The sequence below is a fragment of the Pelmatolapia mariae genome, linkage group LG16_19 (assembly GCF_036321145.2).
Source record: "Pelmatolapia mariae isolate MD_Pm_ZW linkage group LG16_19, Pm_UMD_F_2, whole genome shotgun sequence".
Taxonomy (NCBI): domain Eukaryota; kingdom Metazoa; phylum Chordata; class Actinopteri; order Cichliformes; family Cichlidae; genus Pelmatolapia; species Pelmatolapia mariae.
In genome coordinates this window covers 53,505,820-53,518,022 of record NC_086241.1, presented here as the reverse complement: position 1 = coordinate 53,518,022, position 12,203 = coordinate 53,505,820, and the positions used below count along the sequence as shown (strand labels likewise).

General features: G+C 41.6%; 1 protein-coding gene across 4 annotated transcripts in view; it reads right to left on the bottom strand.

Moving 5' to 3' along the window:
- Positions 1-4,378: 4,378 nt before the first annotated feature.
- Positions 4,379-12,203, bottom strand: part of rps6ka1 (ribosomal protein S6 kinase a, polypeptide 1) — a 53,327-nt gene continuing 45,502 nt past the window's right edge. For all 4 annotated transcript variants that reach the window (XM_063499880.1, XM_063499882.1, XM_063499883.1 and 1 more), the window contains 14 exons: positions 11,958-12,100; positions 11,802-11,872; positions 11,134-11,222; positions 10,938-11,002; positions 10,727-10,829; positions 10,389-10,519; positions 9,020-9,145; positions 8,765-8,854; positions 8,510-8,668; positions 7,208-7,369; positions 7,026-7,102; positions 6,809-6,926; positions 6,564-6,701; positions 4,379-6,263 (listed from right to left, as the gene is read on the bottom strand). In XM_063499880.1, the coding sequence (XP_063355950.1) occupies positions 6,141-6,263; positions 6,564-6,701; positions 6,809-6,926; positions 7,026-7,102; positions 7,208-7,369; positions 8,510-8,668; positions 8,765-8,854; positions 9,020-9,145; positions 10,389-10,519; positions 10,727-10,829; positions 10,938-11,002; positions 11,134-11,222; positions 11,802-11,872; positions 11,958-12,100 (1,595 nt within the window). In that variant the 3' untranslated portion in view covers positions 4,379-6,140. The remainder of the gene's footprint in view (positions 6,264-6,563; positions 6,702-6,808; positions 6,927-7,025; positions 7,103-7,207; positions 7,370-8,509; positions 8,669-8,764; positions 8,855-9,019; positions 9,146-10,388; positions 10,520-10,726; positions 10,830-10,937; positions 11,003-11,133; positions 11,223-11,801; positions 11,873-11,957; positions 12,101-12,203) is intronic.

Here is a 12,203-nt window from a genome sequence, read left to right as displayed (position 1 = left end):
ATACATGCTCTTAACTTTATGCAAGAGAAAATAAAGTATAAAAAAATGATATTTTTCGCAAAGAAACTCCATCTTGTGGTTTTGCGACATGGTGCTGCTTTACGTGCACCCGGATTTGCGACATGCTTTACGGTAACTCAAAACAAAGACTCTCCACTCGCTGTTTACAGACTGCATACTTTCCAGATGACCACAGGTCAGGTGGTATATCGTGATATATATCGTTATCGTGATATAAAATAATTCATATCATGATAAATATTTTTTCCATATCGCCCAGCACTAATGGTAAGGTTAGATTTGACATGGCCATGTCCGTTCCTTTATGATGAAAGTATACGCATCATTTACCCATCATAATATACCAAATCATAAAACTCAAGTCATTTCAGATTGGTTCCTTGAACATGTACTCAATCACTGTACTCCTGTTATTGATAAGTCACTGAGATGAGACATACCGCCATCGTTCCACACCAACACATTTGTGTTTTTATCTATACGTGGAGGTAAGAACTAATTATAAATGTGGTTATTTTGTTGCAATAAAATTTTAAATTAACCCTGGAGGCTGTTGTGTAGAATAGAAAAGATAAGATTAAGATTCATATTAGATTTTGTATTTATTTTAACAGAACCTCTGGAGATGCTCGAAGCAGCACTTCACAACCAACTCACATCAGACAGAATAAAACAAAAAACACAGCCAGAAAGACATTCAAAAGTAATGAGGAATTTCACCTAAAATATTCATCCATACAGAGTGTCCTCTTTTACAGCTCAGATCAGACAAGAATGCACCGTCACATACACCCACAGACACTTCCACTGTTGTAAAAACCCAGGAAAATTCAGCATCTAAGAAGAGCCGCTCCAGCTGACAGCTGCTGTAAACTAAGGAGACAGGATGGGGATAAAAAACAGCACCACTTTATTCTCTACTGAGATAGGAGACAGATGATGGTGATGCTACTGGTTTTCTGTTTTTTTGTAATCAATATCAGTGACTTCTTTCTGCTGCTGCAGGCTGAGTCAGTCAGTCTGTCTGTGTGTCTGTGTGTGCGTGTGTGTGTAAGTGTAAAAGAGCAGGAAGTCATTCGTCGCAGTGTGACTTACTGGTAAGATGACGTCAAACACAGACCAGTGGGAATATATCACACTATGTATGTGCGTCTGTAAATAAATAGCTGCATTTGTCTCTGACATGATGGTGCACACCGTGTCAGCATAAATCATCCTCCCCCACAACCTGAGCAGCAGTGGCTGTTATGTAAGTGAATGCTGCTGTGCATACAGAAGCAGGTAACATCAAGTACAAGCATGAGGCGATACTAAGAGCTGATACTAATAAAGCTGAATCTGCCATATTGCTGAAGGAGGGAAAGCTGGGACATGACAGTTAAAATGCTACAAGCAAGAACAGATGGAGAGAGGCTGCAGAAGAAAGTCGTTCACACACAAATATTGTCTCCAAGTGAATGCATAAATATGAATCACAGTATTTAATGTGGCTTTAATTTGGTCTACCAACTGATGCTTTTCATCACAGGGAAAAAGTGACAGCAGCAGTTTTAAACATGAGGTTTGAATAATTAAACATAGTGGAATAATAAAAAATAAAGGAGTATAGTATTCATGCTGACCAGCCTTGACCTTTGCCTCAATCCATCTACTTATGCAGGCATGGATTGATTTGACCTATGTTTGTATGTTTGCACTTTATCTCCCTCCAGTGACCATCTGTGGAAATACACCAGGCTTTGGTCTGCTGAGACAGGAAGTGAAGGTCATTAAAGGCACACAACAATGCACCAACCCAGCCCAATCGAGTCCAGTTTTTCACAAGCAGGGACAACATCCTTAATTAGATTACCTAAATTACCTCCTCAATATGTCTTGAAGTTCTCCAGAAGCCTGGAAATGAACTAATCATTTGATTCAGGTGTGTTGACCTAGCATATCTAAAACCTGTAGGACACCGGCCCTCGAGGCCTGGAGTTCAACACCCTTGGCTTAGACAGACTATTCAGTTCAATTTTATTTGTAAGGCGCACCAATCACATCAGTCTCCTCAATGTGCTTTAGATGGTAAGCAATGTTCCCTCTAATTTTTCATGTGTCTGAGCGAACACACAAACTCCCTGAGCGGTCCCTTGGACCACTGTGAGCAACATTAGACGTGTGGACTGTGGTCAAGCCAGCATCTAATCCATCCAAGTTACATGGTTTATTAAAATAATCCAATTACAGCATTTACATTTATGTTAGACTACTTTTAATTAACTGTTTTAGCCCACTTACAATGAAAATTTAAAAAAATCTTGTTCATGACCTGTGTAGCATGTTAACACTATTGGAAGTAAAAATAACTTGAACTCCAATTTTGAAAACACAACTTTCTATTTTTTTTTTTTATATAAAGCTCTGACTTGTATTATGAGTATGAGTCTGTGGTCTGAGAGAGAGTCCTGTAACTCTGTCTGCAAAATACAGTATATAATGACCAATGTTGGGCAATTAATTATATAGTTACTTCTTCAAAAAAGTAACTGAGTTATGCAAACAAAGTTTTTTGCAGTTGTTTACCTAAAAATGCAGCCAAGGCGTTTTTTTAAATAAACATTTCAAACTATTTACAGAGCAATCAGCTGTTCTGCATCAAATTTGATGCCACACAAATCATTTGTGCCACTCCAAAAGATAATTTCTGTCCACTATGAGATAAAGGAGAACAACAGCCTGATACCTGCAGGCCTGACAACAGGAGATGTATCACTCCTGTAACATTCAGCAGTCGCCTCATTGTTCTGACACGCACAACAAAACTATTGACTACACTACACACTAACTACACAAGATTTGCGCTAAACGTCGCAAATCTCTCACATCTCAAAACACCGCCGTCACTCCTAAAACTTCCCCCTTCCTAAACAATTAAATGCCATGTTGCCATATCATTTTTTGATTGGTCGACATGGTACATTTTTCGACCAATAGGAAAGGGTGGGGTTTTTTTTGGTTTCGTTTTTGCTCACAGGCGGAGAGCGCTTTTGAGGTTTTCCTTATAAAACGCCGTTTTTACCGTTTCTTCCCGCAGTAAATATAAACAACGATAGTATTCCGGAAGAAAACCAAACATTGCATATAATTTTATCATAACTCTGGTTTTACGTGGCCTATCAACACAATTTAAAAACTGGTATAAAGTCCACACTTTTCCCGTCAATTGTTCCGTCTGTCCTGCTCACATCTCCAATGGTTGTACACGTTGTCATTAACGTGGCTTCACTCCACATCAGCCACGCCGCTTTGCTAGCTAAAACACCGGTGTCGGCACATAAGGACGCTGTCATAGCCTGTCAACCACGTTGATTAGCTGCATATATACAAATGTGAATCGCATTATTGGCTGGACTATGGGATAAGGTGGCATCGTTCTAATCCCATATGGGAGCAGCCAGTAACTTACTAACACTGCAAAACAGAATTGTTAAAGTATTAGTTTTAATTTCAATTCAGGTTAGATTTTTTTTTCAGTGCGCAGAGACCGTGCCAGCAGTGCGCAATTGCGCAAGCGCGCAGCTTAGAGGGAACATTGATGGTAAGGTATCTATAACATTAGAAAGAAACCCCCAACAATCACATAACCCCCTATGAATAAGCACGTGATGACAATGGGAAGGAAAACCTCCCTTTTAACAGGAAGAAACCTCTGGCAGAGCAAGGCTCATGGAAGGTCCGGCCGTCTAGCGCGACCAGATGGGGGTGAGGGAAATGAGAAAGGAACAGAGGGAGACAGGACAAAAGGCGAACTATAGGAGAGAGAGTCAGACTTTAGTAGTTACTGATAATTAAATGCAAAATGGTTTATAAACACACAGTGTGGAAAGAGAAGAGTGAAGAAGAAACACTCAGTGCATCATGGGAGCCCCCCCCAGCAACGTAGGCCTATCGCAGCATAAGTGAGGGATGGTTCAGGGCACAAATTATGAGAGAGAGATGACATTTTAATTGGGTGCAGTTTTCTTGTATAAACAACTGGGGAGTGAGAAGACGGGAGTGGAGAAGTACTCAGTGTAAGGAAGTCAGCTGCCTGAGCCAACAGCAGCATAACCAAGTGATGGTTCCTGGATCCAACCCAGGAAAAGAAAACCAAACCAGCACCAATACTTGTTTGTGAATGAAAAACAGCTACTCACCAAAAACTGTATGCATAAAGAATTATTAGTTATAAGAAGTACTACTGATCTTACAGTATTATGTGTTCTTTTTCATATTTCTATATCTGGGAATTGTGTTTTTTATACACTTGAATGTCCCAAAAAGATACAAGTTATAAAAAAACAATAAAGCAAGACAGACACTTTGTCATAGCAACTCAATTTTTAATATTGTAAGATATAAAAATCTTCATCTTTATCATACAATAACATCTTACCATAAATTTTGACAAAGGAGGGAGATTTTTGCCACCAAACAAGAATTATAATATAACTTTGATTTCTTTTGAGGTAAGACAGCTGCTTCATAGATTCTTAAGCCACACAGGTCTTTCCTTCTACACATGCACAGCATCTTCTTATCCTTACGGTGTGCTTTCCATGCAAGACATTCCGCCTCACCTGTAGGCCTAGGCACTGAGCTAAAAGCAGGACCTACTCCGTGGAGAAGCTTACACTGAGACACCTTTAACTCTAGGCCTCGTATTCAGTGTCAATAAAATACTAACGAGTCGGATAATCAACAAATGGAATTCCAATATAATGAATGAAAAAAAGATAATCCACAATAAGGGCAAGTCTGTGTGACATTATAACCAGTGATTTGACAGAGATTTTAACAAGTGCTTATTTCCATAAAGACAGCAGCCAGCCCTGACTTATTAAACAGAAGAAGAGACCTGTGCGGCATCAAGTCCACAGGCTGTGATGTGCTCAGCATGTCTTTCACTATTTTAAATCACTACTTTCTTTGGATAAAGAGAAAAAAAACAAAACAATCGACAGCAAAAACAACCAACACAGGAAACAGTATTCAATAGGCATTATCCAAGAAACACAGTGATAACAACTAAAAAAAAGAAAACAATGCAAATATAGAATTTTTAACATGCCACATTGTTCCTTGGGCAGGGTTTCTTTCACAGAAAGCCATCTATGTTACTAGTTTTTATAGTAATAAAAATAACAGACATCTCAAATGGTTGCCAGCAGATTGACCAAGCAGAGAAGAGGAATAGGAGCGAAACGAGAAAGCCACATCACCGGACCATGCACATGACTCTGCAGCATCCCGCGAGACAGTACAGACACACACTGCAAGTCATGCAACTGACACACACGCCCACACACACACGCACGCGTCCGCACACACTCTCCATAAAACAAAACGCAAGCATAGATTGACACTAACCAAAACATCAGCAACTGACATTTTCTAGAATGCACATATTCTGGCTGTACCAAAGCCAAAGAGGCATTTATGGCAAAAATGTTTTAATATTCATATCAATAACGTTCTCTGAGAAACATTTAACAGCAGTTTGGACAGTACTGTGGTTTTGTGCTGTCGGCACAGGTTGAATTGGCAGCACAACCGCTAATACGAAGCTCAAAAACCCTACAAAAAGAACGGACAGACGGCAAAAAAAACAAAAAACAGGCAGATGGATAGGCGTGCAGCAAGAATGACAACCAATTACAGCAAAGATGAGAAGAGAAAACTTTCATTGTCACTATCAAAAACAGGGCTGCATCGACTCTGTAGTGGGTCATGCACAAACACGCTCACACACTCGCACAAACACCCACACGGCGCCAACACATCTGCCAAAAAACCTGCACCCATTTTTAAAATTTTTTTTGTATTTTTTTTCGCCCTCATTGCCCCCATCCATCGTCATGATATTTTGATAGTCAAGGAGATCGGCTAACAGCTGCAGCTGCCGAGCCCACACAAGGAGGATGATAGCTAGAGCGGGACAACTGATGTCACAAGATGGGGGCAGGACCACAGTCGGTGTTCCTTGGCTGGTATTGGCGTGTCGACACCAAGTCCCCGAGCAAGCTGACTGGGTGGTTTGGAGCCAGGAGGTGTGGTTTTGATCAGACTCCTGTGACCTGATTGGCTGTTCAGAGTCTCTACAGAGAGGTGGAGGGAAGTTTCTTGACACGCCTCTGAGCAAGGAAGGAGCTCTCAATGGGCTTGAGCTCTGGAGTAGGTTGTGAGTTCTTCAGGGCGGAGTAGGTAGCTGCCATTGCACCCTGCACATAAAGAGCAACATCACGATTGCAGCCCAGATGTGAGTATGAATTGCTGATATGTCGTCTGATTTACTGCAATGCAAAACACGCTTGTTTTGTGTTTTCTAATCGACAATGCAACACACGATGCAAGTATACTGCAGTGTGCAATCATATCTGTATTTTGGCGACACTAAAAGCAACTGATATGATATAAAACCATTCTACATGTTGAGTTTCAACTACTAAAACTTCAATGAATCAATGAATTCCTTTAACCTGATTCCAGGTGAGAAATATATATATATCCAGTTCTGTTACCTTGACCAGTTTGGGGTCCTGGTGTGGGAGCTGGCTGTTGGGCAACTTGTCTCTGCGGACAATCCATGGGTGTTTGAGAACCTGCTTAGCAGTCAGTCTCTGATGGGGGTCAACGTGAAGCATCTTGGACACCAGGTCCTAGAAAAAGCCAAGTAATAATATTATGGAAAACTTGTAGGTTGACGCAAATACAAAGCAAAATCCTTTCAAGGGAGTAAAAGAGTTGTCTGACAAATATTGACTACCTTGGCGGCATCAGACACGGAGTCCCAGTTACCACCAGTCAGACTGAAGTGGCCGTGGCCTATCCTGTTCAGGATTTCATTTGGAGTGTCTTCAGGTCCGTTGGCAAATGGAGTGAAACTGGTGAGAACAAAAGTAGACAGACGGTAAGGTTAATGCAAAGAATAATGAGAGAGAACAAAATATGTTCAACGAATGATTTCAAGTGTTGCTACTAACCCAGCCAGCATGGTGTACAGCAAAACCCCGAGACTCCAGATGTCACATCCCTCATCATAGCCCTGACGCTTCAACACCTATAGCAGAGTCGGAGGGAATCACATATTACTATATATCACAATAACTGGGGGAACCTTGACCTTTGTGAGTATGACATGCGAGCGCACATGTGACCTGCTCACCTCAGGAGCTACAAAGTTAGCAGTATAGCACGGGGTCATTAGCAGGCCATTGTTGGCACGCAGTTGCTTAGCGAAGCCAAAGTCACAGATTCTGATTGACTCGGGATTCCCCGACTCGTCGACATAGAGGATGTTGCTGGGCTTCAGGTCTCTGTGCACTACCTGAAACACAAGAGAGTAAGAGTGGGAGGGAGGAAGATAATTAGGATTAAAAAAAAAAAGAAAAAAAAAAAAAAAAGGAAAGTGGCAGGAAACACTCTTGGGTGGAATTTTTCCCCAATTTTTATCTGCTTTAAAAATGCCTTCTATAAATTATTTTCAATTTTATTCAACTCAATTCAGTTTTATTTATATAACACCAACAACAATCGCCTCAAGGTGTTTTGTATTGTAAGATAAAGACCCTAAAATAATACAGAGAAAATCCAACAATCAGCCAAAATAGTGTGACACAACCTGGGAAACTTTTCTGTCTTTAGGCTGTGGCGATAACCCTGTGTGGATTGCGATTGAACTCTAATCAGAAGTTTAATTCTGTACCGAGGTGCCACGAGCGAGTATTCCCCTATGTGTTGTTACTAAACCAAAATAATTAAAAAGACGAACACAGTTTGACATCTTCAAGCTGAAAATTCATAAAAAGTAAACAAAAGTAGACGTGTTGCAAATTATTAAACATCAGGAAACATAAAAAAGTAAAAAGAAAAAGGAAATTAAAGACTTTAGCCTGGTTTTCAAAGGCACTAATATTCAACAGTTTTTTTAAAATGCAAAAAAACCCCATCAAATAAGTAAACTCTAATAACACCTTAACTAATATTTCTAAAAAACTGAGCTATTTCACAGTAGTTATTTTGATAAAACACTATTGCTAAAATACAGCTCCAGAAAATAATAATAAAAAAAACATTGTGTGCTTCACAGGTTTACCATTTCAGAATAAAAGAACAGGTTCAATAGATTTGACCATTTGACCTCAGAAAATCACATGATAGGGTGGGGCTAGGTTTCACAGCGGGTTCACCCGAAACCTTGGCTGATTGTGACCTACACCCGTTTTCACACCTTGGCTCGTGTGATTAGGTAGAGGATCAACAAGGGGGTTCATGACCCTCTTGGGGGGGACACTCCCCTAGGATTTCAATCTGGGACTCTCCACCATTTGACCTTAGAACTGAAGAAGCTTCTCGGGTGAGAGGTGAAACGTCTTCAAGCAACTCAAAGAAGTCCAGATGCTTTTCTTTCCAAGCTCCTTAGACAAAACACATATAAAACAGGACTGAAAGTCCTAGTGGTCCTCACCCCTTGTGAGTGGAGGTACTCTACAGTCTTGGTGATAGTGTGCAGCACAGCGCTGGCCTCTCTCTCCGAAAAGAACTTCTGCTTGAGGATCCGATCCAGCAGCTCTCCTCCACGCATCAGCTCCGTCACCATGAACACCTGCTTACCGTTGTCGTACACCTGCGACAGAAAGACAAACAAACATCAGCGAGTCTTGTTACACTCAACACCCAAGGCGAACAAAAGTTGTCAGACAGAGTGCGTGTTTAGACCCACATCCTTGAGTGTTATGATGTTAGGGTGCTGTCCATATCTAAGCAGAATCTCTATTTCCTCAGAGGGGTCTGTGCTAGTCTTGTCAATCATCTGCAAATCAAAAGCACAACAACGGCATTAAGATCATGTTTTTGAAAGGCTACATATTTTCCTCCTTCTTTTACTGAAGCACTACTGAAAAACATATTTGTTAGATTTTGCTGTCCTGTATCCACAAGCTAACTTTTCCCTGTGTGTGTGTTTATGTGTTCATACCTTGACAGCGTATTCAGTGTTGGTGGCTTTGTGGATACAACGTTTACAGACGGAGAAAGAGCCCATCCCTATATCTTCCTTCAGTACGTAGCCATCGCTGAAAAGGACGTTTTTCCCATGTAGTTGCTGCAGAGGAAGATTTGAAATTGTGATGAGCGTTGGAGGAGTGACGGACTGACAAGAGCTGATGTGGGGGGAGGTTGATGATGTTGGGGAAGGGGATGAAATCTATTTCTGGAGTCAATTTCTTCCTCTTTGTCAAAGTGTCTCTTCAAATCTACCACACACACAGTAGAAAAACTGCTTTTGCCAGGCATTACACAAGATTTGAAGCCGTGTACCTCATTTGAGTCGTTTCTTTCTAATCTTGTTCCTGTCTGCCTTTCGCACACCGTACACACTCAATCTGTCTTTCTTTCATGCCATCAGCAGTCAGAACCCGACAGAAATATAACACACTGAAATAACTTTGTCCACACCTTTAGATTACAGTACATGGGCATATTCACCAACCACTTCAACAGGTACTAATTACTAGGCTCACTTCCCTTTTACTTTCAGAAACGCTTTAGTTCTTCATAGCATAGAGTCAACAAGGAACTGAAAACATTCCTCAGCAGTTTTAGTTCATAGTGACATGAAAGCATCTCACAGCTGCACACCCATGTTGCAAATTTTCGAGTGCACAGATGCTCTATTGGATTGAGATCTGATGACAGTGGAGGCCATTTGAGTACAGTGAACTCACTGTCATGTTCAGAAAACCAGTTTGAGATTATTTGAGCTTTGTGATGTGGTTTGTTTTCCTGCTGGAAACAGCCATCAGAAGATGGATACAATGTGAGAATAAGTAAGGGGCCTGAAGTGTGCCAAACCCTACTGTTTGAATTCACACTCATCACACCAGCCAATGTTATTATAATCATCCATTGTTCAGTTTTAGTGTGTCGAGTTACTGTTGATCATGCTGCGGGCAGCACAGTGTGTGGTGGTTGGCACTGTTGCCTCACCACCATCTAGCCGGGGAATTTCTGTGTGGTGTTTGCAATTTCTTCCCATGTCATGTGTTTGTTCTTTCCAGGTACTCCGACTTCCTCCCAGGGTCCAAAGACATGCACTTAGTTGACTGGACACTCTAAATGACCAGTTAACCTAACTTCCTCCCATCACCTCCAACCAGTCGCAGCAGATGGCTGCCCCTCCCTGAGCCCGGTTCTGTTGGAGGCTTCTTCCTGTTAGAGGGGAGTTTTTTTCCCTCCCACTGTCGCCAAAGGAGTCATAGGGGCAATTTCTCTGTTTCCTTTGTGTCCTGCCAGAACAGGCTCCAGTATCCAGTATTTATCTATCCCAAGAGTGAATAGCTACTGACCTGAACCACTGGATGTGGTGGGGCCTGCACTGGCTCTGATGAACCATCCTCCTCTAACAGAGTTGATGCAACAAAGCTGAAGCCTCTGAAGAGCTGGTGAGCTCCAGCACTGGGGGGTACACCAGGGGAGTCTGCAGGATAATAAATAAAAATAAAGGCTTCGGAAAAACAGACAGGTTTATTGCAGTACTGTTAGAAAACAAAAAAGGCACTGCTATAAAAACTTCACATTGATGTATTATTGACAAGCACAGCTAATCACAAATATGTTAGTGCATCCCAATGTTGCTGTGTCTCCTTTAAATAAAAAATATGTGTATTGATTTTTGATTTCCGACCTTTAGGTGTGCGGGAAGTGAACTCGGAGTCGAAGTAGAAAGTGTCATCTGGACGTGCGACCGCTGGTCTGAACGGAGGCTTTACTTCTTTTCGGAAGAGTTTCTAAAAAGGAATAAAGAAGCTTAACTCACGCTGTGCAGTTGAAGTTCTGAATGCCACCTGTGATGGTTGCTATAAATTCAAAAACATATGTAATCAAACAGAACTCACATTCCAGTCTATGGTGGAGAAGAAACCGTGCCGCTTAATCTCCTCAGCGCCATCGGCACCAGATCCTGTAAAACATCAAACAGAATCAATCACAATAGAAAGCTACAAACCAACATAAAGCACAGCCTTTCCCTATGAAATCAGATAGAGTGTGTACCGTCGTTTGTCAAAGTCATGTTCCAGAGCTGATACTAACCCAGTCTGTTGGCAGGGTTCCTTTTGAACAAAGCCCTGAGCAAAGATTGGGCCTCTGCACTCAGGAACTGAGGCATTCCAAGACGAGCCCTGCACAAACACACAAAGAGGGCTTCCAGCTTTAATTATTGCACCGGATATAGAATGAGGCAGTTGGAATATGTTGGAATAAGTACATTTGGCAACAGGTTTTTGTGTTGAATTGAGTTTTTCCATGTTCTCCATGTGCCTGCAAATTTATTCTCCAGGTTAGCTCTTAAGCTGTGGGCCTGTTTAGGACGTCATACCCCACCTGACCGCCTATGCAGGATGGGCATGGACAATCTGGGAAAACAGCTGAATTAAAATAAGTTGGTAAAAGGCATTCCTGAGCGAGGGAAAAAAAAATAAATACTTTTTTCAGCCTACAAATGGGGGGCGTGCCAGAAAACGTTTGAGAGAAACTTGTAAATTGACTTCAGATGTAGTTGTGAATGTGCCTGCTCAGCTGTCTAACTGTGTTAGCCCTGTAATTTACCAGCTTCCTGTCCAAGGTGTAGCCCACATCTCTCGCCCAAAGTGAGGTGGAATAGGCTCTAGCCCACTCACACGCTTTTGCTGATGGACATGAGTGAGTAGTTAAAAGAAAAAAAAAATGAATGGATGTTCTTGAATCCAGGTGGTACTCACTTCAGAATGAGATTCATGGTTTCTTTGCGGTCCTTCCCTTGAAATGGCAACGCTCCCGTCAGCATCTCAAACTGGGAGAGAAAACACAAAAAAAGGTAATCAGCATACTTATTTACGTAATATTTACCCTCAGCCAGTACGTTTTTTCCTCCTTACCATTAGTACCCCGAACGACCACCAGTCGGCGCTGTGGGTGTGTCCCTGCCTGTTCACGACCTCTGGTGCCATGTACTCCACAGTGCCACAGAAGGAATAAGCTTTCTTCTCATGATCAATGGCTTCTTTACACAGGCCGAAATCTGAAAACACACCACAACACATTAACCAAGGACCCGCATCATACTCATTATAGAGCTACACGATAATAGCTACAAAAAGCTTTAACATGAAACAGTTTTCCCA